The 24,731-nt window shown below is 53.6% G+C and overlaps 10 protein-coding genes across 10 annotated transcripts; 4 read left to right on the plus strand and 6 right to left on the minus strand.

Moving 5' to 3' along the window:
• Positions 1–170: 170 nt before the first annotated feature.
• PG997_004345 (uncharacterized protein) lies at positions 171–578 on the minus strand (the record flags this gene model as incomplete). The annotated part of the gene is made up of 2 exons (XM_066808660.1): positions 171–301; positions 356–578. The coding sequence occupies 2 exons, from the start codon at positions 576–578 to the stop codon at positions 171–173; spliced, it is 354 nt and encodes a 117-aa protein (XP_066672278.1).
• Positions 579–1,727: 1,149 nt separating this feature from the next.
• Positions 1,728–3,936, plus strand: PG997_004346 (uncharacterized protein; the record flags this gene model as incomplete). The annotated part of the gene is made up of 5 exons (XM_066808661.1): positions 1,728–1,875; positions 2,146–2,418; positions 2,474–2,542; positions 2,715–3,145; positions 3,190–3,936. 5 exons carry the CDS (start codon positions 1,728–1,730, stop codon positions 3,934–3,936), a joined length of 1,668 nt encoding a protein of 555 aa, XP_066672279.1.
• A 1,075-nt stretch (positions 3,937–5,011) lies between these two features.
• PG997_004347 (transporter particle component) lies at positions 5,012–5,887 on the plus strand (the record flags this gene model as incomplete). Its single annotated transcript, XM_066808662.1, has 2 exons — positions 5,012–5,373; positions 5,518–5,887. The coding sequence occupies 2 exons, from the start codon at positions 5,012–5,014 to the stop codon at positions 5,885–5,887; spliced, it is 732 nt and encodes a 243-aa protein (XP_066672280.1).
• A 642-nt stretch (positions 5,888–6,529) lies between these two features.
• On the minus strand, positions 6,530–7,944 carry PG997_004348 (malate dehydrogenase; the record flags this gene model as incomplete). Its single annotated transcript, XM_066808663.1, has 7 exons — positions 6,530–6,670; positions 6,724–6,868; positions 6,918–7,383; positions 7,448–7,535; positions 7,610–7,720; positions 7,841–7,872; positions 7,932–7,944. 7 exons carry the CDS (start codon positions 7,942–7,944, stop codon positions 6,530–6,532), a joined length of 996 nt encoding a protein of 331 aa, XP_066672281.1.
• A 2,339-nt stretch (positions 7,945–10,283) lies between these two features.
• On the minus strand, positions 10,284–11,016 carry PG997_004349 (ribosomal protein l28e protein; the record flags this gene model as incomplete). Its single annotated transcript, XM_066808664.1, has 4 exons — positions 10,284–10,467; positions 10,546–10,694; positions 10,774–10,868; positions 10,965–11,016. 4 exons carry the CDS (start codon positions 11,014–11,016, stop codon positions 10,284–10,286), a joined length of 480 nt encoding a protein of 159 aa, XP_066672282.1.
• An 828-nt stretch (positions 11,017–11,844) lies between these two features.
• PG997_004350 (uncharacterized protein) lies at positions 11,845–12,231 on the plus strand (the record flags this gene model as incomplete). The annotated part of the gene is made up of 1 exon (XM_066808665.1): positions 11,845–12,231. The coding sequence occupies one exon, from the start codon at positions 11,845–11,847 to the stop codon at positions 12,229–12,231; it is 387 nt and encodes a 128-aa protein (XP_066672283.1).
• Positions 12,232–13,610: 1,379 nt separating this feature from the next.
• PG997_004351 (C-5 sterol desaturase desaturase) lies at positions 13,611–14,365 on the minus strand (the record flags this gene model as incomplete). The annotated part of the gene is made up of 2 exons (XM_066808666.1): positions 13,611–14,180; positions 14,207–14,365. 2 exons carry the CDS (start codon positions 14,363–14,365, stop codon positions 13,611–13,613), a joined length of 729 nt encoding a protein of 242 aa, XP_066672284.1.
• A 1,296-nt stretch (positions 14,366–15,661) lies between these two features.
• On the minus strand, positions 15,662–16,607 carry PG997_004352 (uncharacterized protein; the record flags this gene model as incomplete). The annotated part of the gene is made up of 3 exons (XM_066808667.1): positions 15,662–16,089; positions 16,153–16,275; positions 16,346–16,607. 3 exons carry the CDS (start codon positions 16,605–16,607, stop codon positions 15,662–15,664), a joined length of 813 nt encoding a protein of 270 aa, XP_066672285.1.
• A 2,332-nt stretch (positions 16,608–18,939) lies between these two features.
• Positions 18,940–20,324, plus strand: PG997_004353 (uncharacterized protein; the record flags this gene model as incomplete). The annotated part of the gene is made up of 7 exons (XM_066808668.1): positions 18,940–19,145; positions 19,278–19,317; positions 19,416–19,502; positions 19,571–19,708; positions 19,777–20,028; positions 20,096–20,227; positions 20,286–20,324. The coding sequence occupies 7 exons, from the start codon at positions 18,940–18,942 to the stop codon at positions 20,322–20,324; spliced, it is 894 nt and encodes a 297-aa protein (XP_066672286.1).
• Positions 20,325–21,286: 962 nt separating this feature from the next.
• Positions 21,287–22,509, minus strand: PG997_004354 (uncharacterized protein; the record flags this gene model as incomplete). Its single annotated transcript, XM_066808669.1, has 2 exons — positions 21,287–21,903; positions 21,981–22,509. The coding sequence occupies 2 exons, from the start codon at positions 22,507–22,509 to the stop codon at positions 21,287–21,289; spliced, it is 1,146 nt and encodes a 381-aa protein (XP_066672287.1).
• Positions 22,510–24,731: the final 2,222 nt, after the last annotated feature.

Consider the following 24,731-nt stretch of genomic DNA (forward strand, 5'->3'; position numbering starts at 1 on the left):
TACGGATGTATTATTATATGCCTAGCTTGATACCCACTTCGATAGCGAAGACATTTTCTGTACCAACGCCGAAAACTCCCATGACTCCGTCCCATGAATGCCATTTCCATTGCCGTTGCCGTTGCCATCGTGAAAATCGAGGATCGTTCTTGCTGCAACACACAGGTCTACTACCTCTTCTTCTTGTTGACGCGATCACTGTACTTTTGAAACACGATCTTGGAGGGCTTCTTGCGCTTCTCGATCCGCTTCCTTTCGCTGCGCTTGCTCAAGGGCTTGGCGGAGTCGACCTCCATGGTGGCTTGATAACAGTTAGCACAGAGTCCTAATCAGAAAGGCCAGGGGCAAAACTTACCAGCTTCAGGGGCAGTCTCGGACGCCTGCTCGGTCGCGGTGGCCTCTTCGGTCTCCTCGACAGGCTTCATCTCGACCTCGGGGGTAGGCTTGGGCTGGGCTGCGATCTCGCGCATCTTGGCCGAGAGGCGCTGGAGGCGGGCAGCCTCGACGGGGCCGAAGACATTGCGCTTGAGGCGCTGGTTGTTGGCCTTGATCGTACTGGCTCTGGAGCTTTTCGCCATTGCTGCGGTTTGAGGGAGGGGGTGATTTGTATTCTAAATCAAGAAGAATCGCTTTCTCGAATAGCAGACAAAACAATCGCAGGGCTCGGAATTCTGGGAGGGCGGGCGAAGAAATGGCCTGGGCAACTTAAAACTTTCTAATCGCAACTTGCGAAAAAAGAAGCGCTAAGCGATTGAACAAAACTCTAGCGGCAGGCGGTATGCATGGTGGGGCAGTTTTCTTTTGGGATTAGAGGGCGGCAGTCCCCTAAAAGGGCCTTGGAACCTTGGAAAAGCTGAAGAAGAAAAAAGACGAACGAGATCAATGCGCCTAACCGTTCCCATGACTCTAACCAGACAGGGCAGCTACAGTGTAGGCACAGTAGGTAGGTAGGCTATGTAAAGTACCTACAGACACACATGTAGCCAGCCAGCCAGCCAGCGTGCCAGGCAAACATGGATTTCTAAAAGAAGAGCGGAATTACCTCCCTGCCCACGTTCAGTTCCGGAGGAACAGGCCATTGGATACATACAGCCATCCCATTCCTACCTGATTGTTACTTCTGAGGTAACATTGGCGACCTAACTAAGCGGCCCAAGTTGATGTGTAACACATAAGAGGTATCTAACCCCAGTAACCTGCCCAGCTTTGAACCCAAGGCCCAGCTCCCACTTGAGCAGTAATAACCACGACCGATCCGACGTGACGCCAGTCAGCCAGCCAGCCAGCCAGCCAGCCAGCCAGCCAGCCAGCCAGCCAGGCTGTCATGCCTGCTAAAGACGACAACGACATCGACAACGGCAATCGCGTTCCCAACACCCATCGCGCCTGCCTCCTGCTGCTAGACTAGGTATCCATTCATTTCCACGTGTAGTGCCCTTAGTTTTGGACGGCGAGTCCCGGCATTTGAGGTCCTCCAAGCTAACTCGGTGCGACACTGCTTGAAAAGGCCGGCCTGACAAGAGTTGGATGGTGCAATCGTCAAATCGGCGGCCGCAGAAACCCTCCCAACAACCCTTTCTGTTGCCGACCGTCCTGGGCCAAGTGAGCATCCGACCTGACCTGAGGGAAACCGCGGAAATACACCTACGCCGAGCCTTCCTAATGAGGCACCCAACCCAGATAATAGCCTGCCTAGGTACAAGGTAGCACCAGCAGCGAAAGCGAAAATGGCATCCTCAACCTCCGCCCGAGAAATCCAATCGTTGTCCGCACAGCTTGGTCACATGTTGAACAAGCAACTACAGTCCATATGCCAGCTCAACGGACTCAAGACGAGTGGCATCAAGGCCGATTTACAGAAGCGAATAATAGAAGGTAGGCAGGCGTCGACAGGACAGTCCCGCCGTCCCCCCCCAAGCGATTTTGCGCCTGAGCATGATCGCGAACGAGCACTTGTAGGGAGAAAAAGCAGCACCCCAAAACAAATCCCCATTTGTTGCGGCTTCTTCCTAATCAGGAACCCATTCCATCTTCACATCATTGCACATGCCGTTTACGCTGCTTTCACTTGGTCGCACGTCCAACGTATACCCATTTTTCCCGAGTTGACCAGCTAAGCTGACTTCCTTGCCTCTCTCCATCCAGCTCTCCAGGAGAATCTCCACGCAGACCCAGCATTATACGCACAACTTAGAAGCACGATACAAAGCATGTCTTCAGGCGGGCGCGGTGCTCACCAAGCCCACCAAAACAATGGCGCATCCGCGACAGGCTCTTCTAGAGGAAGCGCCTACGGTACGAGCCCTGGTATCCCGTCGCACGTTGTGCCGAATTACGGCAATGGATACGCCCAATACGGAGGATATGGCCAGAACCGAGGCTTTGGAGGGGCATCTGCCCAGGGCGCGTCAAAAGCGAGTAAGTCGAACATGGCAGTTGTGCTCCTGTGCCCATTCTAACTTTAAAAAATCAGTGCTCCAGTTCAAACCAAGCCCATTCTACACGATACAGTCCCAGATTGGGAATATCCGCACCTGCGATGGTAAGTCTTTTGGAAACCAATGGTTGCGCCGTTGGGAACACGTATGCCCTGTCTTATGATATGTGTTCCGCTACTGGTGCTTCGGACTGCAAGCTGGCAGCGACCTCTCTGGACCAACGAAGTTTCAATCCGTCTTCGGTGTTAGAATCACAAGTACTAACATTGGACGCAGCTATGGCCCAGCATCGCAATTCTATCCACTTCGCGCTGAAGACGAGCGAGCACCCATCCCTCCTGCAGTGCGCACACGACAAAACGACAAGGGTCATGGTATTCTGTGCTGCCGAAGACCAAGGAATCCAGGAAGTCGCGTTCCCGCATCAATCGGAGCTCAAGGTCAACGGCGGAGAAATCAAGGCAAATCTGCGGGGTCTAAAGGGAAAGCCAGGTTCGACACGACCGGTTGATATCACCAGTTCACTGCGCCTGGACAAGCATTCCTACGTGAACAACATTGAGTTCACTTATGCGCTGACTCAGAAGGTGAAGACGAATCCACAGACACCAGTGAGCCATTCAAACTCCCATCATCCAAAGGGCGACGAGCACGTGCCATGCCTGGCAATTCTGTGCGGAAAGCGACGCTCTTTGGATTTTCGAATGGTTCTTACTTGAGAGGATGAGTATGCTAACCTTGTTGTTTCTAGAAGTTCTTCCTCGCAGTATACCTCTGTCGGGCCGTTCCCGTCGAGGAGCTTGTCACCAAGATCCAGGGGCGACGGATCCACAAAGACTCGGTGATTCAAGAGCTCACCAAGGCCGCCAACGACCCGGACGTGGTTGCGACCTCGCAAGTCCTCTCTCTCAAGTGTCCACTAAGCTACACCAGGCTAAGGGCGCCCTGTCGGTCGACTTCGTGCAACCACGTACAGTGCTTTGACGCCACATCATATCTCCAGCTGCAGGAGCAAGGTCCCCAATGGATTTGTCCCATATGTAACAAGTCTGCGACGTTTGAGAACCTAGCCATCGATCAATACGTGAAGGACATCCTGGATCATACTTCGGAATCTACAGAGCAGGTCACGATTGAACCCGACGGCCAATGGAGAGCGCAAGCCAGCAGCGAACCCGAGCCCAAGAGGCCCAGATACTCGAGCGGAGCCAACGCCAGCGTGATAGATGACGATGACGACGACGTAGTGCCACTGGATAGCTTCAGCCTCCCGAGCGCACGCAACACGCAAACCCCGAACCAGTCGCTGTTTGGGACGCCAGGTCCGGCACAGGGCAATGGGTCAGTGTCATCAGCAAGCCGGAAGAGACCAGCGGAAGTTATTGACTTGACGCTGAGCGACGACGAGGATGACGAGCCAGTGCGAGCCCCTAAACGTCAGAATGCGGGCCAGACGCCGAGTTTAGGCCCCAACATCCCCAAGTTTCCGTACTCGTGAGAGTGTCGGGAGGAGCGAGGGAGTAAAAAGGATGAAGTCATTTTGCATGGAATCGGCGTTTCTGGCATGGCATAACAGGGCAAGCATGTATATTTCGCAGGGGGAAAATGGCATCGGAGTTTATATCGCGACGTTATTATTCCGCTCTTCTTGAGGGAGACCGAAACCGAAATGGACGTACGAAAAGTCTTGCTCCCGTCCAGAACAAGGGTGTGGCTGGGGTATTCGGGCCATGCTGGTGGACAAGAATATGATGTTATTGCAACGACATGTACCTAGCCGTAACCCGCGAGTTACGAAGCAACGACGATGCGCAACCGAATTGCAAGAGACGTTTGGCGTAGATAGGCGCATAGACCATTGAAGGGTTGATCTTCAATCATAATAATAAGTGCCGATCGGCAAGCAGGGACCCCTATTTGAGCTTGAGTCGAAGCTGGCCAGACCAGATCGATGAATCAAATTGATCCGACAACTGGAGCTAAGCTGGAGGTTAGGTAGGTACCTTCAACTTGAGGGACCTACATGTAGGGGACCTAGGGACCTAGGGACCTATTGAAGGTCCCTACCTACCTACCTCCCTAAAGACCGAGGGACCTGTGCAGCTGCCAATGACCTACCCGGGGACCTTGCTTAGGTGGTAGGTACCGTACCGAGTGCTCCTAGCACAGGCAAGCTGGCTGTTCCTCCGACGCCCCACTACCGTAGGTATAGCAGGCGCAATTGATTGATGGATTGATTGATTTGATCCCAACTGTACAGCCCGCCTGGCATAATATTTCAGTTCCTCAGCCTTGACCTTCTGATGCCATCATTATAGACCTACATGCAGGCAAATAATAGATACGCTTGATCTCTTGATCCCACGATCCCACGATCCCACCAAGATAGCTCACCGAGACCTGTACCGACCCAGCCGTGACTGACTTTACATCCAACAACCGGCCGGGCGCTCTCCCACGCGCCACCCCTCGATGCGCATATCTCTGTCTCGCATGCCTTTCTACTACTACACGCCCACAATCGCCAGCACTCGTACTACGAACACCACGACGACGACGACGACGACGACACCATGTCCAATTTCGACCAGCCGCTCCCTCCGTTCAACGCCTCGGACCCCACCGCCTCCTTCCTCAGCTCCTCGTGCCTCGACTTCCTGCTCATAGAGATCGTGCCCATGGCCTACCGGGTCGCCAACGAGGTAGACGCCGCCTCCTCGGAATCAATACCGCACTCGGAGAAGAGCGCCGCGGAGACGGCGGCCACAGCGGCCGCGGGCACGACGACGACGACGACGGGCGCTGCTGGCGGCGGCGGTGCGGCCACAGACGGGCACCGGACAAGCGGGAGGCTGGACGAGGAGGAGGAGCGCGATGCCGTCTTTTACCGGCTCGAGACGCTGGGGTACAGAGTCGGGCTGGGTCTGGTGGAACGGTATGTCCTTCCTCTGCTACGCACGCAGCGGATCCTTGTAGATTCCCCTAGGGGAGTCTGATATACATATATATGTGCTGTTGTTGTGTCTATAAGCCGACATGACGATCCATTGCTTTCTTTGGCTGACTTTGCTTTTACCAGCTTCTCCCGCGACCGCCCTCGCTTCAACGATACCCTCGACGTCATCAAGTTTCTCTGCAAAGACCTCTGGACCCTCGTCTTCAAGAAGCAGATCGACAATCTCAAGACCAACCACCGCGGCGTCTACGTGCTGACCGACAACGCCTTCCGGCCGCTTGCCCGCATGAGCACCGAGACGGGCGGCCAGGCCGTCCTTCGGGCGCAGCCGGTAGGTCTCTCCTCTCCCCCGCAAGGGCGCCCCTATTTTCTCTCTACGGATACTAATCCCGATGTGTTGCCAAAATCAGTTCCTCTGGTTTCCATGTGGTATAGTACGGGGTGCTCTGGCTGCTTTAGGAATCAATGCGACGGTGCAAGCAGAAACGAGTGAGTTACCGGGAGCAGTGTTCCAAATAAAGACATTGCCGAACAAGGCTTGAGGGGCTTTTGGGCATCTTGTAATGGTTTAAAAAATAGAGGCATGGGTTAGATCCAGGTACATGCATGCTTGGTGATTAAGCGGGCGGCGGCAACGGAAGCATTTACAAAAGGAGTCCGGGGCGTTTTACGGCGTTGATATTGATGATATCTACAAGAAGGCCTATAAAATAATGTACTTCCCGCCAACACGATCATTTTATGTGCGGTTTCCAATGATCATGCAGCCTGTCTGTCTCCCTTCGTTAACCTCCACTACCACCACCTTCGACTCCGACGGTTACGGTACAGTCTGTCCTTGCTCGGTATTGGGGTCATGGCGACGAGTGCGTTCACGGGAATGGTGTCATTACTCGAGTTGACCGAGGCCTAAATCAGAAAAGAAACACTTTACAGCCTGTCGCAAGGGATTGAACAATCAGTCACTGGTTCTCAATAGCGCGCGAGCTGTATTTGCTGTTTTTTGTTTCCTTCTATACACACCCTCAGCCGCTCAATGGCAGCTTTCCGTGTGTCCCAAAGCCAATTCGTAAATCATCAATAGTTCGCGCACAAGTTACGCCCAAAGCGTATTAAGGGTAATTGGGGGAATTATTTACTTCTGAGGGGGGTTGTGGGCAAAGGTGACGCCCTTGGTGATGTTGTCCTTCAGGCCCGTAGTGCAAGCATCCAACAGCTTCTTTTCCTTCTCGGTGATGTTGCCCAAGACATTGGTGGCCTTCTCGGCGCCGTTGGGCTGTTTTCATGGTTGTTAGCGTAGCAACAACAAAAGACAGCGAATGCACTTACGCCAAGCTCGATGGGAACCGAGAAGAAGTCACAGCCGGTCTTCTCGGCAATCTCCTTACCGCCGGGCACGCCGGGAAGGTAGACAAAGCTGGGCTCGACAAGGCCCTTCTCGCCCTTGGCGGCCTTGAGAACCTTCTCCGCAAAGCTGTTCTGGTGTTAGCAATCTGGAAAACACGGTCGATCATACTACTTACCGGTAACCGGCGTAAGCCATGGACAGGGTAGCGGAGCCAGCACCGTCCTTGGCCTTGACAACCTCGTCACCTCCGAACTGAACACGGTTGACAAGAGCATCGTACTTGTCGTCAGGGATGCTGATACCGCTGGGGGAGATTTGGCTGAAGAGGGGCACAATGGTCTCTCCAGAGTGTCCACCAATGACGGGGACGGTCAGCTCCGAGCCAGTCTTCTTGCCGGCAATCTCGGCAACAAAAGTCTCGGCACGAACGATGTCAAGAGTAGTGACACCGAAGAGCTTCTGGGGGTTGAAGACGCCCTTGGCCTTCAGGACCTCTGCGGCAATGGGGACTGTCGAGTTGACAGGGTTGGAAATCACGAGGATGAAGGCCTTGGGGGCAACATCGGCAGCGATCTCGATCAAGCCCTTGACGATTCCAGCGTTGATCTTGAACAGATCATCTCGGGTCATACCGGGCTTGCCTGTAGAAGAACAACATGTTTAGCTTAAGCTTCTTGGATAGTATGAGGAGCAGGCAGTACATACGAGGAATACCAGCGGGGATGATGATGATGTCGGCATCCTTCATGGCGGCCTTGCCACCATCATCCTTGGGGAGGTAGCCGGTGATTTTCTATACGTCAAAAAACATGGTTAGACGGGTCCAGGTTGACCTGTGAGCTCCTTCGGTAGCAACATTGAACTTACGGCTGTGGAGGAAATGTGAGAGAGATCGGCGGCAACGCCGGGAGTGTTCACGACATCGTAGAGAGAGAGCTCGTCGACGAGGGGGCACAGCTTCATAAGCAGGGAAAGAGGCTAGCAGAGGTAGGTGTCAGCTTAGTTCAAGTCCTGTCCCGCCCTGGCCTGCCCTGGCCTGCCTTGTTTGTCGTAGCAAGGCCGAGCAGAGCAGAGCACGCAAGAGGTGGGTGGCAGTACCTGGCCAATACCGCCCGAGGCTCCAGCAATGACTATATAATGATTAGCAGGCCGGTGGCATGATGTGAGAGCTGTCGGTCGATATCCATACCGGCTTTAACCATGTTTGCGGTTGGTGTTGGTTGAATCGAGGTTCTGGTTCGAGTGGAAGTGGGGAATAGGATGCGATCTAAGGCGGGGTGCAGACAGGTCAACGTCACTGTTTTCTGGCGGGTATCTTGAAGAGGAATTGAAGAGAATGAGGATGGAATAGAATCAGAGGCCAGGACAGACGGGTGGTTGGGCAAACTTTATACCGGACTCCTGAAGCAGGCCTGTCAGAAGACACGCACCTACCTAATTTTATATCTGTGTATTTTTTTGCCCTCTGCTCAGATCTCCGGGGGGATTCGGTTCTGGACAAAAAGAGGGACTGGAGAGTGAGGAAGGGGGGGATGGTCAGAATGGCGGGGCACTTTTATGGAGAGGAGGAAACACCAACACTCTGGAAACGGGCTGGGGGAGGAAGGGGGCCAGAAGGGGGCGCCTGGGCACCAGTCGGGGCATAGCAGGCACACCTCAGTACTAATTGATGTGCGGAATTGCTACTACAGTCGGGTACTACCTAAAGTATGTACCTAAAGTAGGTAAGGACAAGGGAAGCTCCAAGCTCCTCCAACACCTTCCCAGTCAAGCCAGTCTACCCTCTTCAGGGCCTACCACGCTACCAACTACCTACCCAGCACCCAACACCTCACGTCCCCTCCCCTCTCTCCGGCCTATGAGAAACCCATGGGATGGCATTAGGGGGGCATTGCCGCCCCCAAAGAAGTTTCGGGTCAAGCGGGGGAAATAAGCAAGAAGGCTTGCAAGGGCGTTGCCTCTACCCCGCCGTCAAGGTGCACGGGAAATACCCAAGGCAGTAAGTATGCATGCGGCCATTCATTGATAGGCGCTTGACTGATACAGTACGCTGGCGGTTGGTCTTGTCGATATCACCAAGCAGCAGGCAGCCAGGCAAGCATGACATGGCGCATCAAACAGACCAGACGGATCGACTGGATGCTACCTAGGCCATCGGGAACCTCCCGCGTCAGAAGACGGGGTTCAGTGTCCAGCGGACGGAACGTGCTTCATCCTCCGCCAGCCATTTGTTTGATTTGTTTGCCATGCTCCTACCTCTCGTTACACCCCATGGAGACTTGAGAAAACGCCCAGAAATGCTATTTGCGGCGTGAAACAGCTTCACAACAAAACCACTAATACCGAAATGCTCTTTTTGCCTTCCCAGCGTGATCCAGAAAAACCGGACCCGACTGCACCAGAACTTACTAACCGATTTGCTAACTATTTGCTGGCCATTTACGGCATCTGATCCATATTCCATACGATTATTACTATTAGCCGAACCGTCGGAAATGGTTCTCTTCAGTGGCAGTGCCCGAGGCGTTGGAGAGTGCAATCACGAGTCAAACGCTATCAATACGAGAGAGAAAGAGAGAGCTCCTCTGGGCGAAACCAAAGAAACCGAGGTTCTCCAGCTTAGCTAGCTACTGCAGCTTCGGAACCGGCCACCGTTGGCCAATGAGTGATGGCCATTATAGACGGATGTTATAGGAACTCGGGCTAGGCTTACACATAAGAAGAGGTCTCGCAACAATTTGTCACGGGCTAATCTGGGCATTGCTTTTTGCACTCCCGCATGCGTAGAGGCTTGTGACGATTCGCTCCTCGACCAGGGAAATGCGTCATGGTGCAAAGTGAAGCTCAACAGTTTCACCGGCCCACTGCCAAGGCTATTATCCAAACGGGAGAAACATCCTCTGGGGCCGGGCTTCAACACAATCCCAAGGAGGAGCTGGCTTGGCTGCTATTACAGGAAACCATGATGCTCCAGGTGACGTTTCTTTGTCCCCTACCAGCCTGCCTCCCGGATATGCCGCAGAAGAAGACCTACGAGACCCCCACGGCATATCAGATCGCCGCTCCTTCTCAGGGATACGGCACGAAACAACTCCCACGCCGAAAATAGCAATACCCACTACGATGCGACCAATTAACCTTACTTGAATGCCACCTCCGTGTTGGTCCAATTGATGAATGGATGATGCATGGGATAGCAACAGCCATTGACTTTTAGTTTTCTTCTCCTCTTTCATCTATCTTTCTTTCATTATCTTCGATTCTGGAGGTAAGAGGCATTCTCCACAGCGAATAGCTTCATTTGCCAAGAATGAATCACACAATCAGGAAAACGACTAGAACAAGTATCATCGGCATTAATGCCTCGTGGTGTCAAAGGATTCTCATTTTGGGTTTGCATCTATACCGACCCATGCCAGGTGTCGTAGCTGCTAGTAGAATATGCAACCGGCTTGTTCGCCAACCTGACCCCTTTTAAGAAAGCCATGTTCCATCAGTCCGTCATGCTATATATCAATCCGTACTCCTACAGAAGAAAGATTTACGACGACTCCTCGGTAGCGGCAGCGGCCTTCTTGGCCTTGTTGCCACGGAGCTTCTGCTCGGGCTCGGGCTTGACGGGGCGCTGGGAGCGGCGGATGGCAGAGACGCGCTGAACGGCGACCTCACGGAGATCGGCGCGGTAGCTGTTCTTAGCGGTCTGGTTGGCAACAGCCTTGTAGGAGCTGCAGGGGGCGATGCGTTAGTATTTTTTGGCCGTGAACGAGTACAGTACCAACTGCGAGAAGCCATTCCCAACTTACTTGCGAGCGGACTTGCCACCGTGGTATGTGGTGGAGGTCAGGTTAGAGGCGGGCTTCTGGCTGGCAGAGGTCTTCTTGCTCAGGATCTTGACACCACCGTTCTCGTTGGGGACGACACCGACGGCCTTCTCGTTGACGAAACCAGCATACTACATTCCACCGTCAGCCAAAGCTTCCTCGATGCATCCATCGCCAGCAGAAGGGCGAGGGGAGGTCGCAGTTGCTTACCTTGCGGGTGTGCAGGTTCTTCAGGTTGAGAGGGTCGCGAGAGAAACGGACACCACCACCGGTCTTGCGGGTGACAACGTAGGCGTTGTTGTTACCTGTTCCCAACCACCATTAATATTTCGAGATTCTTCGGGTTCGACGAAATTCCCACCACACGACACGGGAGCCGCGCGACGGGGGAGAAAACTCACGGACGATCTCCCAGATCAGATCCGACGAAATCTGGTTGCTGACGGTGGCCATTGTGAAGATTTGACTTGAGATTTTGCAAGATTTCGGGTATTCGTTCGACGTGCTGTTTCGGTTCCGGGATTTCGAGAATATCGTCGCTGTAATGCTACACAACCCGGATTCCGACTGATGGCTGGATTTCGAGCAGACTGTGGGAGTGGCGTTACCCTATCATGCCTGATCAGGGTTAGTGTTCTGGCGATAAGTCCCGCTCGGATTGTGGCGTGCGTGGCTCAATTCTGCGCGTAAAGTACAAACGCGTTGTACCCTTATGGCCAGCGGATTGACGGCTTGACGGCTTTGACAGGAGCCCGTCCAGTCAGCCCGTATTGAGAGTTGGAGTTACAGCGCATGTTCAGCGCAACGCATTGACGCATTGAGCCCCAAACCCGCTTGGCCTCAAAGGCTGTCGTAAGCAATTTGGCAGCGAGCGCATCGCCCGCCCTCTCGCGACTATTGATTAGCATTTCTAAATGACTTCTTTTCCCTCCTTCACTTCCCTCCATCAGGTTCCCTGACATACACACTGGCAGCCATCAATGGCCTGATTGAAACCGTGTTTGTCGTTGCTTCTGCACTGACTGTCACACATATATCTTCTTCTACACCTACGTTCCTTTTCCATTTGTTCACTTTCCGTTTCGTTTCTTCCACCTGACAGCGCAGCTCGTAGTGGATCTGATCGATCATCCCCGGGTCCATCGGTCGGACATCCACATCGAAGCTACCGACACTTAATACACCCGCCAGCAGTTGGAGAATTTCGGTCATACATAGGCCGCGAACCTACTACTACTGCTACTACTGCTACTACTACTACTGTTACTATCGGCATTCAAGATGACGTACCTCATCTATTCCGTCACCCTCTTCGTCCTCATCACGGGCACCATCCTCTACCTCACGCGCAGCCGGTGGGAGCACCTGCTGCCCGACCTTTCGAACGGCCCCGGGTCGTTCTTGTACTCGCGGCTGCCGTCGAGCTTCGCGGCCGACATGGAGGCGGGCCTCTCGAGCAGCACCTTCGACCTCTCGGGCAACGTGGAGGGCGGCGACGGGCGCGCGGGGCTTGACGACGCGGCCAAGGGCGAGATCCTCAAGATCATGAAGAAGCGGCGCATGCGATTCGACGAGGCCCGCCGCGTCTACATGGAGCAGCGCTTCAGCGCCAACGGCATCGGCGCGGACGGGCGGCCCAAGGACCCCAAGTTTGTCAGCTTCTCGTAAAGGATTGTTGGACCTGGACAAGTTGGATTTGGTTCAACTAAGGAGTGCGCCGACTGGCCAGTAGGTAGGAAAGAAGCAAAGCCTGGCGGGGAATGGGGAAAGTGGCAGGTGTTGGGAACGAGCCCTCTAAAGTTGGAACTTCCTCGATGCCTTGTTTTTGTGATGCTCTTTTGTTTGTTTGGCGTTCGGGCGTCTTCGTACGCGGTTCTAATATCCTTGAAAGCGTGGGCCGATTCCAAGGTTGGGGCGTATAAGCATCCAGCTGTGGTGGCGTCAGCTTGTTCTCTATATGCGCTGGGCTCATCGAATCCGCAGCCGTCTACACTGCTCTCTTGCTTGCTTACTTCGACTACAGCATCGCAAGAGGGCTCGATGTGTCCAAACCATTTGTACTACTACCCTGAGATTCACTTGGGCATTTGCAATATTAACATTGCGGTCCCAAACTTCTACATTCGCATCGAGCGAAAGCGATTTCCTTGCATAGCTTCTTTGGTACGTCACCTTAAGAGAGACGACATACTTTTACTTGAAAACGCGAACTGTGAATCCCGTGATATTTTGCCGGTATGTTCACCGTGATATCCAAATGTGAACTATTGGTGTATCCCCTTGATGGCGAAAGTGCTGCTTTTTCGTATAATAATGTTGATTCGCCCCCTGAGTGGCGTCCAGACCAGTTCATTCGGCTAGGCGTCAGATCCAGCGAATAAATGTCATTCTACTGGTACCAACATCTCCATGATCCGTACATTACAGCGTAGTTGGTGGGAGCAGCGCTTTCGCCATTAGGAGGATGCCAAGTAACCAGAATCCCCTGTACTTCCTAATGGGCAATCTCACATATTCTCTGTTAGTATATGATGGTTGCTGCTAGTGGTGTGTATATAACACGTATTTAGATCTAGTCATTGGCTCCTGGGGCCCATACTATATTCTTTCTGGCCCAGCTTTAGAAACTCGAACGTGCAGGTAGGTCGGCAGGTTCTCTGGTCCTGCCGGGGCGTGCTTTGGTCTATGTTAGGAAGTTGAGTCCCTTGTCAGCCGTTGCACGTGCAGGAGGCTAATGTCCGCCCTTAGGGAAGCATGAGTGTGTCCGCCCGAATTAATCTTCCTGGCGCCCATCGCCCAACGGGACTTGACGAGTGTGGGAGCTACCGGGCACAGCACACGGCTACGCTGATCCAGTCATGGCAGCGTCTCGGCGTTACTCCTGCTGCTGCAGACAGCCTTGACGCAGTCGCACGCACGCACGCGCTCCGGGTTGAGCCTTGCGGGTTGCGTAGAAAGACTGCGTCTGAGGTGGTCGAACACCACCAACAGAGCCTTCGTAATCAATTTACCTCGGTATTCACTTGGAACGGCGGTAATTGATGCCTTCAGGCGTTCTTCTTGGCACCTGCTGGGTCGTACGTCCGATCGTCCTTGCCCTCCACTTCCACGATCATCTGCCCCATCTCCTGGACCTGCTTGTTCCACTCCCGGCCGCTCATCTTCTGGTCCTCCCGGAAGAGCTCGGCGTTGGGCCTGCGGTAGCTGCCGCCGAGGCGGTCCCACAGCGTGGTGTACTGGCCGTGGTTGTAGTTGAAGTAGTGGTGCAAGGTGTGGCAGGCGGCGCCGTTAAATGAGGGGTTGTTGGCGACGTATTCGCCGTCGTGGATGAGGATGGTCCAGAGGTTAACCAAGACGAAGAGGGCCACATACGACACCTTCTGTAGCGGAAGCAGGAAGGGGAACACGTGGTACGGGATGGACTGCTCGAAGCCGTCGAGCGGGTGGAAAGCATGCGAGGCGTAGGGGGTCGGCATGATCCACTTGTGGTGCGGCTTGTGCAGCGTCTTGTAGACGAGCTGGTGGTGCAGGCCGCGGTGTATCATGTAGACGAAGAAGTCCGTGAAGAGCAGGAAGAAGGGGAACTGGATGATGTTGTGCCAGAGCCCCGGCCCTGCCTACAGATGTTGTCTCGGGCACACACGCTCATATGAGCAGCCGGGCTGGGCTCGATGGAGAAGGCCTGGGCTGCCGAAGCATTGGTGGCAGAAGGGACTTTATAGGTAGCCGGTCGTGCTGGGAGCAGCTTAGCCCAGGCATAGTCGCCTACGAAGGTATCAAACACCACATCCACGATATCCATGGCGAGAAAGGTGCAAGCTGTCTTGTTAATTTACGGATAGACCTAGCTATGCCATGCACCCTCACACATCCGCCTGCTCTCTGTGCTTGCGTACTTGCTTGCCTACTTCTGTAGGGCCGGCGTGGCTTTTCGCCTTCTCGCCTTTTCGCAGCCAGTTTGATTTAACCCCAGGGTTAGTTAAGACGATTGGTGTTTTTGGTAGTCATGCAAGGGATCTGTCTCGAGCTTCTATTACTAGGCAGAGACAGACAGCCGCTGTCGTTGATTCAAGTGCTGGCTGTCTTCGATGGCTACGAAATATGCAGTCGACCAGGCGGGACTAGCTGATTGGCCAAGTGGCTGTCGAATCAACACTTTCCATCTCATGTAATGACGGAAATGGAATGCTTACTGGAACATGCATGCATAATAGACCAGGCATGTGCGCGTATACATGAGACGAAGACGGCGATTCGAAGATTACGTGGATATATACTGCATATACTCAACTTGGGTAACATACTGTTGCATTGATCTGTCACTGGGGGCATAACAAGAAGGAGGGCCACAATTGCCCTGTTGCATGGCGAGGATGGCTGGCTCCAGAACTCCTCCATTCGACAAGAGTTCCTTGACTCTTTGTGACATCTTCTCGGCCGTTGGGTGCCGGGGGCCCGATGTCGTTCTGTTCCGTTCCGTTCCGATCTACCGTCAAACAGCAACATGACAGGCATGCAACTCGGATCGACTTGCCTATGATCGCCGACACAGAAACAGCACTATGCACACAGCCTACGCCACTATGGCCATGGTTCACGAAAGAGACGGCGGGTAGATCGGACTTGGCTGTAGATCTGGACTTGGCTGGAAATATTCCAGAACGTCCCATAGCTTTACACTACACACAACCCCTCAACTCAACAAAAGGGTCCCGAAAATGCATGTCTTAGACAAGCAGTTACACCAAAGTCATCCAGTGGTACTCGGCCCGCAGTAGTCTATAGTCGTACAGAGTACACGCCTACTTGCAAATTCAACGACATCAACGCTGTCTTGCCAAGTTCCGATGCTTAGATAGTCGGGAGTACTCTCCAGTCTGTCTACCCAAACTATCATAGAGCATTACGCTACTATACCCAACTACATGAGCAGGCACATCACCTCAAAGAATCATTTATGTGTTGATTCCACATGCAGCAACTCACTATGCACTCCAGGGGAACCGAGCCAGTGTGGAAATAAGTCTGTATGTCAGAAGCATAGCGCAAACGGCTGTTTACAAAGTTTTCCTAACTATATCTCTCATATTTTTCGCCGCTAATGATCAGGCTCTCCCGGCACTTGGGGAACGCCGTGGTCGACGGCCCACTGCCGAATGCCCTCGTAGTTGCGGCATACGTGGGGTGTGGTGTAGTCGGGCCAGGGATCGCCGTCGTTGAAGGGAAAGCGGAAGGCGAAGACGTTGACGTCGCCCTGGCACATGACGAACTGCCGCAGCGCGTCGATGCAGTGGTCGATGTGGTTGTGCAGGTCGTGCTTGGGCGCCGCCGTGTCGCCGCCCAGGGGCGCGTAGTGCGTCTTGTGGTTGGCCTGCCGCATCAGGTTCAGGCAGTGCAGCTGGTGGAACACCTCGACCGCCACCCGGTACCCCTTCTCCCCCGTCGCCGGGTTGGTGATCTCGAGCGCACCTTCCGGGTCCAGACCCATCTTGATCATCTCCTCGCGGGAGACCATGGTGTCGGGGACTAAGTGGTGAGTATACATTAGTCATGGCGCCTAGGAATCTTTGGGCACGGAGCCAACTTCACCGTCGTCTGTGATGTAGTCCCACATCTTGTCGACTTCCGGGCCTTTTCCAATAAAGGGCCCCTCGGGGACGGGCGGGAGATCGAAATGTTGGATCTCATATTTGATGGCCGGTAGCGCCGGTGCTAAGTGTCCATCATGTTAGTCTGCCGGCACATCTGGTCTAGGTATGACGAGCGTCCTGGTCAAGCTTACAATATGTCTCCGGTGGTCGCTCACTCACAGGGCAGTGCCTGGAGGATTTGACACAGAACGACAGGGCGAGGATCGTCAACGACAGGGACAAAAGGAGGACGTGGGCTATCCATTGCCAGTACGGCGTTATTTTGGACAGCCGTTTGGAGAGAGACGACTCTGTGCCTGACGTCCAGGTTCGCTTTTCACTTATATCATCGTCGCCACCGGTCAATGGCTCCTCCTCCTGCACGGGTTGGAGCGAGCGATAGTACTTGGACATTGAAACGAAACAAATCTGATTAGGACGAACAACAAGGTATATTGGACGATAAGAACGGCACGCCAGGTGCAACGAAAGGAAACTGAAGATTAGAGCGCTCGTCTAGAACGTGTAGAAGGAGAGGGAGAGGGAGAGGAAGAGGAAAAGGAAGAGGGAAAGAAAGGAAATGGGCAAGAGACTCCGAGAGGGAAAGAGAGGGGGAGAGAGGGAGTGCATCGGAGTTGAGTCCGACCCATGGCATACGCAGTCCCCATTCACCAAATACCACTGCTTGCACCCACCGCTACGCTGCGATGAAACCAAATAAGATGCCTCAATCACCAACACCCATTACGGCGCAGAACAAATGAAATGGCGCCGCTTGAGGGATCGACGGCAGCCGGTACAATGCGAGCAGGGGCCAGCAACCGACTGAATGGAACACGGGCAAAGCGAGAGAATGGGGAAAGGCGCGGAAGGAATTGTCGAGGTCAAACGAATATCCAGGGGGATCGACGCTTGGCTTCAAACATTGTCGCGACGTCTCATACTGCCAAGACCGACAGGGGTTGCCGAACGGCTGGTCCTGAATCCGAACAGTTCTCTACGCCAGGTACGGACGGACAGCCCCTGGAGCCTCTCAGAAGTCGTGGAAGGGAGAGAACCCTTCCTGTTTCTCCCCAGTTGCGGTGCTACTGTCTACTTGGAGAACGGATGGGATACGGTAGTGGGCCAAAGCTGAACAAGATGAGGCTCGATAAGCTTACAGCTAGTGAGCGAGTCCCGGTCTAAATTGTTTGGGTGCTAATGCCTACCCGGAAGTCTACTGTCTAGGTATGTAGGTACATACCTTATTCCCTTGCTTAGGGCCTTAGGCCACTAAAACTGGAGGCTTAGCTGGAGGCTCAGAGGCTTAGAAGCTCCAAAGCTCAGGTGCTTTTCACGTGGTGTAGCTGCAACTGGCTCTCCAGTCTTTTTTCTTTCTCTCCAGGTTGGGGTTTCTGGGGGATTTTCAATTCCCATGTAACCGCCAGTGAGACGCATCTAAAGCAGACATGATATGCATACCCAAAAATCCCCGGACGGAAATTTCGACACACATTACGATTTCTTCACGTCCTATTGGCTCTAGGGCCCAGTCCAAATTGTTTTAGTGACCACCACCGTTCCCTGCGCCTGGCCAATCCCACAGGCTGCGGGATGGAAGTCGAGGATCTGCGACATTGAATGAGTGACAGCTTGGCTCACTTGGTTCCTCATCTTCAAGCAACTCGAGCCTGTGAATCAACCGGTTCGCCAAGGCTCCTGATCTGCCGAGCCTCGATCAACCGTGTTGTCGGCGCCGCCGCTGCTTTTTTTATTATATGTAGTTTCATCTCAGACTTCTACAAAGGTTTTTGGGTGCACCGTAGCGAGGAGGCCTTGGCAAACACCCATGTCGCGAAACGTTTCACAGGGGGTGATGTCACCAAAGACGACAAGGGTCGAAACTTCCCCACGAAGCGAAAAGCCAAAGATTAGATGGGATCGACTCGCACTGACAGGACTCCGCATGAGATCTTAGATGTCGCCCCTTAACGCTCAGCTCTAGCCAGCGGACGCGGATTCTGGTAAGCTGGCACTATGTACCGACGGCCGTTGGGCAACTCGTGGCGGCTCAGAAGCTTGTCGCCCGTCGGCCCCTTGTCCCTGCCCATAGCTGTACACCCTAGTCCTTCCCATATGGGAAACGTCTCTATACTGTTTGGACGCCCGCAGCCGCATCTTGGTCAGGGGACGGCAATGCTTGGGTGGCATCCACTCCGTTGCTGCAGCCTGAGCGCCGCGATTGGACCCGGCCTGGTATAGGAGGGCCTATCCAGCTGCATCTATTCCCGCAGCTGGCCTAGTCGCAGCTGGCCTCTCCACACGTTCTCAGACCGCAATAGCCTCGAGACGTGCGCGGCGGCTACTACCAGGCTCCCCTAGCCCGTTGAAATGCCAGCATCACAATGCCTACCCGCCCAAATCAGGGCAAGCGAGGCCGGTGACTGTCCCCCCTTCGTGAGACTCCCGACGAGACAAGACGATCCGACACTATCACCCAGTCGTCGCCCCCGTCTGATGTGAACCCCGGCCGGGCTCTTTCTAGTGCCAACATGGAATCCTGGATGCGGCCATGCAGAAGAGGTATAAATCTCTCAAACTCGCTCACCTGTTTCTCCATTCTTGGCTCTTGTCATCATCATCACATTCTCGTTCCACCGGTTTGATACCATCTTTTTCAGTTCTCCTTCTACCTTGATTCATATTAGTCATTCTTTCAGCTGCCGGATCAGCCTTACTATTTTCAACTCATTTCAAGTCACTCACAATGTACACTCTTTCTCTCGTCCAGATTGCCGTTTCCGGCCTCTTGGCGGCTTCGGCCGTCAACAGCTTCGAGCTGCCCGGCCACAGAGACCTGGTTGCCCGTGGCGCCGGTGCTCTTGTAGCCTTTGCCATCCCTGCCATGGCTGCCCCTGTGGCCAACATTGACGCGCGCGAGCCGCATCACAAAGGAGCCAAGGGAGGCAAGAAGTGAGTGAATTTCACTTCAGTGGATCTCAGGGGGTCAAGGCTGCGACTCATTGCAGAGCTGTCCAAGACCTCTTTTGCTATACACCTGCTTTGTTCTGTAAGAGACCCATACTAATGCCGAGAACCAAATAGGAACAACAAGAGACACCACAAGGGCGCCAAAGGAAAAAAGGTAAGCGACTTCATTCCTTATTCGAGTGTGTCTTGGGAGTTGAATTGAGACATTCGACTTATTTCCAGAGAATGATACTGATGCATTGTGTCGAATAGAACAACAAGCGTGACGTCGAAGAGGAGGACCACGAAGACGATGAGCATGCTGCCGAGCTTGAGACAAGGGAGCCCCATCACAAGGGCGTAAGTTTAGCGATTTGATCCTTGTCTAGCTCTTCAGGGGACCATTAGCTAACAGAAGCCCATTATAGGCCAAGGGCGGCAAGAAGAACAACAAGCGTGATGACGCTGCCGATGACGATGCCGAGGCTGAGGATGCTCACACTACCCAAGCTGAGGAAGATGCCATGGCTCAGTCGGTCGATAAGCGTGAGCCTCACCACAAGGGCGTAAGTTTAGCCATTTGATCCTTATCTGGACTTTTCAGGGGGTCTTAGCTAACATAAGCCCATTATAGGCCAAGGGCGGCAAGAAGAACAACAAGCGTGACGACGAGGCTGAGGCTGAGGATGCGCACACCACCCAAGAGGAGGAGGATGCTGCCGCCCAGTCAGTCGATAAGCGCGAGCCGCACCATAAGGGCGCCAAGGGTAAGAAAAACGGCAAGCGTGACGACGACGAGGCTGAGGCCGAGGATGCCCACACTACCCAAGAGGAGGAGGACGCTGCCGCCCAGTCAGTCGACAAGCGTGAGCCTCACCACAAGGGTGTAAGTTCAACAATTTGATCCTTATCTTGGACTCTTCAGGGGACCCTTAGCTGACAAGAGCTCATAGGCCAAGGGCGGCAAGAAGAACAACAAGCGCGACGCCGACGATGAAGCCGAAGCTGGGGACGCCCACACTACCCAAGAGGAGGAGGACGCTGCCGCCCAGTCAGTCGACAAGCGTGAGCCTCACCACAAGGGCGTAAGTTCAGCAATTTGATCCTCATCTAAGCACTCCACGGAACCCTTAGCTAATCAAGGCTCGCTATAGGCCAAGGGGCGGCAAGAAGAACAACTAAGCTGCTTTGGTTGACAGCACCCTTCCGCTGCCGCGCAGTTACGATCTCGTGGCTCTTGTAGCTCGCAGGGGGTGCAGAAGCCTCATCTAACATCGCGTTTTCCTTTTCCTTTTGTTGTTCGGCGGGGCATACTTTCGACATGCCCCATGGTTGAAGATGGTGTAAATCTACTGAGGATTGTGCAAATAGAATCAATGGTTTAGAAGTGAATTATTAATGTGTGATCAATACCTGCTATTTGTGATGATGATGATATGCACACACTGAAGATGAGGAGGAACAAGTGTTGGCGATGTTTTGTGGTTTTGAAGCTGAGCTGGGGGTGAGCCTGAGCTGTCAAATCGCATGTTGGAACTGTTTCAACGGTGGGCCCATTACGTTCCCCAAGTCTTACCAAGTCGGTGGGTGTTGATCACGACACCGACCCCTTGGAAAGTGTCTGACACTTCTCTTAACCAAGACCGATTAAGCACGGGGGTATAGTAAGACTGCTGTCATACAAGAACACCTGCCTGCTTTACGTGGCAGTCTAAACATGCTCGGCAGTCGCATGAGGAACAGCGTGGGGGCAACAATCATCTGCTCCCGTGTGAAGTATGCATGCTTCTGCTTGCTATCAGCTATGCTACCTTAAACGCAACAAGCCAGCAGGGCGGTGAGATTTTTCAGAGTTGCGGCAATTCATCACAACTTCCGCATCCGCATAGGTAGGCAGTATTTCGGGCGAAATCTCAAGTCCCGATGCAAATGGTGCCGGGACTCGTGGGGATATTCATAGTGGAGATCCAAGTCCTCATGGTCGAGCCGAGGCGGCAGTATAACTCGAGTACAGAAGGAGGTGGGTTTGCATTACACAGCAGCAGCCAGGCTGGAAGGAGGAGCATTGTTACGTTGAGGTTGTTGAAGCGGAGTGAATGCTCACCCAGCCGTATAAGCACTATAAGCTTCCTGATACGACTAGGTCAGGTGTTCTTATCTCTCAGCAGCCTCAAGACATCCGAGACGAGATATAGACTGCCTGCAATAACTAGCGGCCCCCCACCAGCCGTTGCTACTGCCCATTCGATAGAGCCGAGAACATCTTGGCGAGCGTTATGCTGTGAAGAAAGGCTTTCGTGAGGCATCATCTCGAGAAGCGCATCCGTCTTCATCGCTCTCACCCAAGGCATGCCGTCCACTGGCCCGAACTCGACTGCGGCGACGGCATCGCCGGGGCGTATCAAATGCTTTGACACTTCAGCAAAGTCTTTGCCATCGGACGCTGCGAGAACCCAGGTCACTGATCTAGGCGGATGGTCAACTCGATAATGCTTATCCACATACTCGGCGAGGACCTTGGCAGACTGCGGATTGTGAGCCCCGTCGAGAAGGACCTCGCGCGGCCTTTTGACCAGGGAAGTGATATCCAGTAACTCCAGCCTACCCTGCCACTTCATGTTCATGATGGCGGGCATAAGGATATCCGCGGACTGTGCATACTGGGGATATGCAAGCTTGAAGGCCTCGTGCGCTGCTGTTAGGTTCTGTACTTGGTGTGGTTCGAAGGTGCCTTGGAACAGCTGCGCAAAGTCCGAGGACTCTGGCGAGGCGTGTATGAGAGGAGCCCCCGTTTCTTTGCCGTGTGATTCGAAAACGTCCAGCACATTTGGGGGTTACTGGCATCCACCACACACGGCACGGTCGCGCGCATTATACCCGCTTTCTGCAAAGCGATCTCCTCCAGGGTATTCCCGAGCATGGCTTGGTGATCCAGGCCAATCTTGGATATGATGGTTACGGCCTTGTTCCTCAGCACGTTGGTGGCGTCCAGCCGGCCGCCGAGGCCGACCTCGATGACGCCGACTTGGACCTGCTCGGCCTCGAAGATCTCGAAGGCCGTGGCCGCCAGAAGCTCGAACTCGGTGGCGCCGGCTTGGAGCTGGTCATTTCTTACTTTCACGAGATTCTCATAATGGCGAAACTTGGCCTCCAGGACGGGGTGGTCATTGATGGAGATGCAGTCCCAGCGGTCTATCAGGTGAGGCGAGGTAAACCTGCCGCAGGAGATGTTATTTGCTCGCAGCATGGCGGTCAGATAGGCACAGATCGAACCCTTGCCATTGGTGCCGGCAACGTGGATGGCCTTCCATGTCTGCGGCGTCTTTTGAAGCAGAGTCTGGATGCGCGCCAACCCCAGCTCGATCATGATTGGCGGCCTTTTCTTGATAGGATAAGCAGGCTGCCAGGACACACAACACTATGACTGGACGTGTTGTGGCGGAAGGCTACGTGCGAAATCGAAATACGAAATAGGGGAACTGGGGGCAGGTCGTTGCTGGGCAGCTTGGGCCGATAAAGTGTCCGTTCGGATGGGCTGGAAGATAATAATATGGAGTTTTGTTGCATACATACCTATCCTACTCCAATCAATTGGTCGGTGGTCGGCGCAGAAGAAAAACGTACTACCAACGGAGTATTCCGTACTTACACTCATCTTCAGGTACCAAAGGCCACATACAGTTGGCGGGTCAGACCCATCACCTACCGAGAACATCCAACCGTGTTCTTTTTCTTCTCTTTTCTTTTTCTTTTCTTTTTCTTTTTCTTTTTCTTTTCATCGTAACCTGCATCGTTACTGTAAGCGTTGCAGAAGCACGGCTCGAGGTAGAGGTCAGGCAAAAGGGAAACTCGAGAGTCTCGAGAGCCGCCGTCTGCGTGCTTCATGTCACCTCATGTTATTATCTTTCCTCGGACGTTTCCTGGCTGGCTGGCTCACTGGCTGGCTTCCGGGGCTGTGCTTAATTGCATTGCTTTTTTTTGCTTGGGCAACGCCGCACAGTGAACACAGCACAGCTTTTGGGACGAGTCAGACCACACGGACTACTAAATGGACCCCCTCGTGCCCCTGAACTCTGAAGGATCTGGCCGCTTAACTCCGGACCAGATATCTCCGATATGTCCGTCCAAATCTGAGCTGCAGCCGGTTGAGGCCGAGTGGCCCGAAGAGGGGAATCGGGCGGAAATCGAATTGAAGAGAGACCTGTCTTTGTTTGCCCTGCCTGCTTACCTAGACCTGCTTAGGCAAGCCGCCTGCCGCCTGCCGCCTGCCGCCTTTTATTGATCAATTGATCAATTTGATCTCTGATCATTCATTTCGGTGTAGCAGACGCCCCCATCCACTCTGCTTGTCGGTACAGACCTGCATACATGTCATGCCATGTCATGTATGTGACTACGTTGATTTACACATGCGCCTCTGCACACCGATGACCAAGTGCACAAACACCCAACTCCAAGCAGCATGATTGATGGCAGTCTCACCGAGCACACATGTAACTGGCAGGCTGGCAGCTGGCTAGGTTGGCCCATTCTTTTACGGGGTTAGTTCTCACGACTGTGCTTCAGAGTCAACCCGGCTACCTCTCTGGCTTGAATACCCGGGGAGAGAAGGTAAAAAACAGACGCGCAACGCATGTACCAAGCGCGTGCCTATCCGGCTCGCAAACGGCGCATCATGGGAACGAAATGGATGGAACACTGCAGATCTGTGATACGACAGCAGGCTCTGGTGTCTGGCTCTACGACGATGTGGGGTGGGAGACAACTGCCCTACCACTACACTGCCACTATCCTGGACTAACGCAGCAGTGGCTTCAGCTAGCTAGCTACAAGTATGATAGCCTGACAGCCTTGCAAGTGATTCTCTCCGGTACCTACTTGATGATCCCGTGGGCGTATTCTGTGCGTATATGGCTTAAGTTTCTGGCTTGGGGCATGAGCGCGTAGGTGTACCTTGTCCCGCTTGACAGGTGAACAAATCACCTACTACAACAAGTAAGAGCACTGCCACTCCACTCCTCCACGTATTCTTCGATTGTATTCGCGCCTGAGTATACCTGCATGTGTATGTGATAGTACCCGACACCGAGCAGGATCAAATATAATATTATCGTGCCAGATCCACCAGACAGACACCGACCGCATCCCTCCTTTCTTTCTTAGGTACTGATGCGGTACACTGCATCTTCTAGCACTCATTTTCGCAGTTGACAAGTAAGCCGGCCACTTTTGACGGGTGCATGTGGGAATAAATGATTCCAATGGCCCGATGTAGATGGGCTAGTACGAGAGAGCGAGAGCACCTAAGACCAAGGGAGGGGTTCCACATCGGCGTGGTTCCTATTCCAGGCCATTTGCCCAGCCCAGTCAGACAGACATGTGCCCGGCTACAGGCAAACAGCCCAGGGCTGGCACAGATGCCACTCCCGATCGGCCGCGGGCTTGTGCGGGCTCTAATAAGTTGTCAGGATACCTACATACATGTACTTATATATTCCCAAAGGGTTGATGAGCTTGCTTCCCTCTACACGTAGGTTGGAACTGGACACCCTGCGCATTTTTGCATACCTTAGGTACCTACCGGCAAGG

This window comes from Apiospora hydei (assembly GCF_038363865.1).
Source record: "Apiospora hydei strain CBS 114990 chromosome Unknown utg000004l_segment0_segment0, whole genome shotgun sequence".
Classification (NCBI taxonomy): domain Eukaryota; kingdom Fungi; phylum Ascomycota; class Sordariomycetes; order Amphisphaeriales; family Apiosporaceae; genus Apiospora; species Apiospora hydei.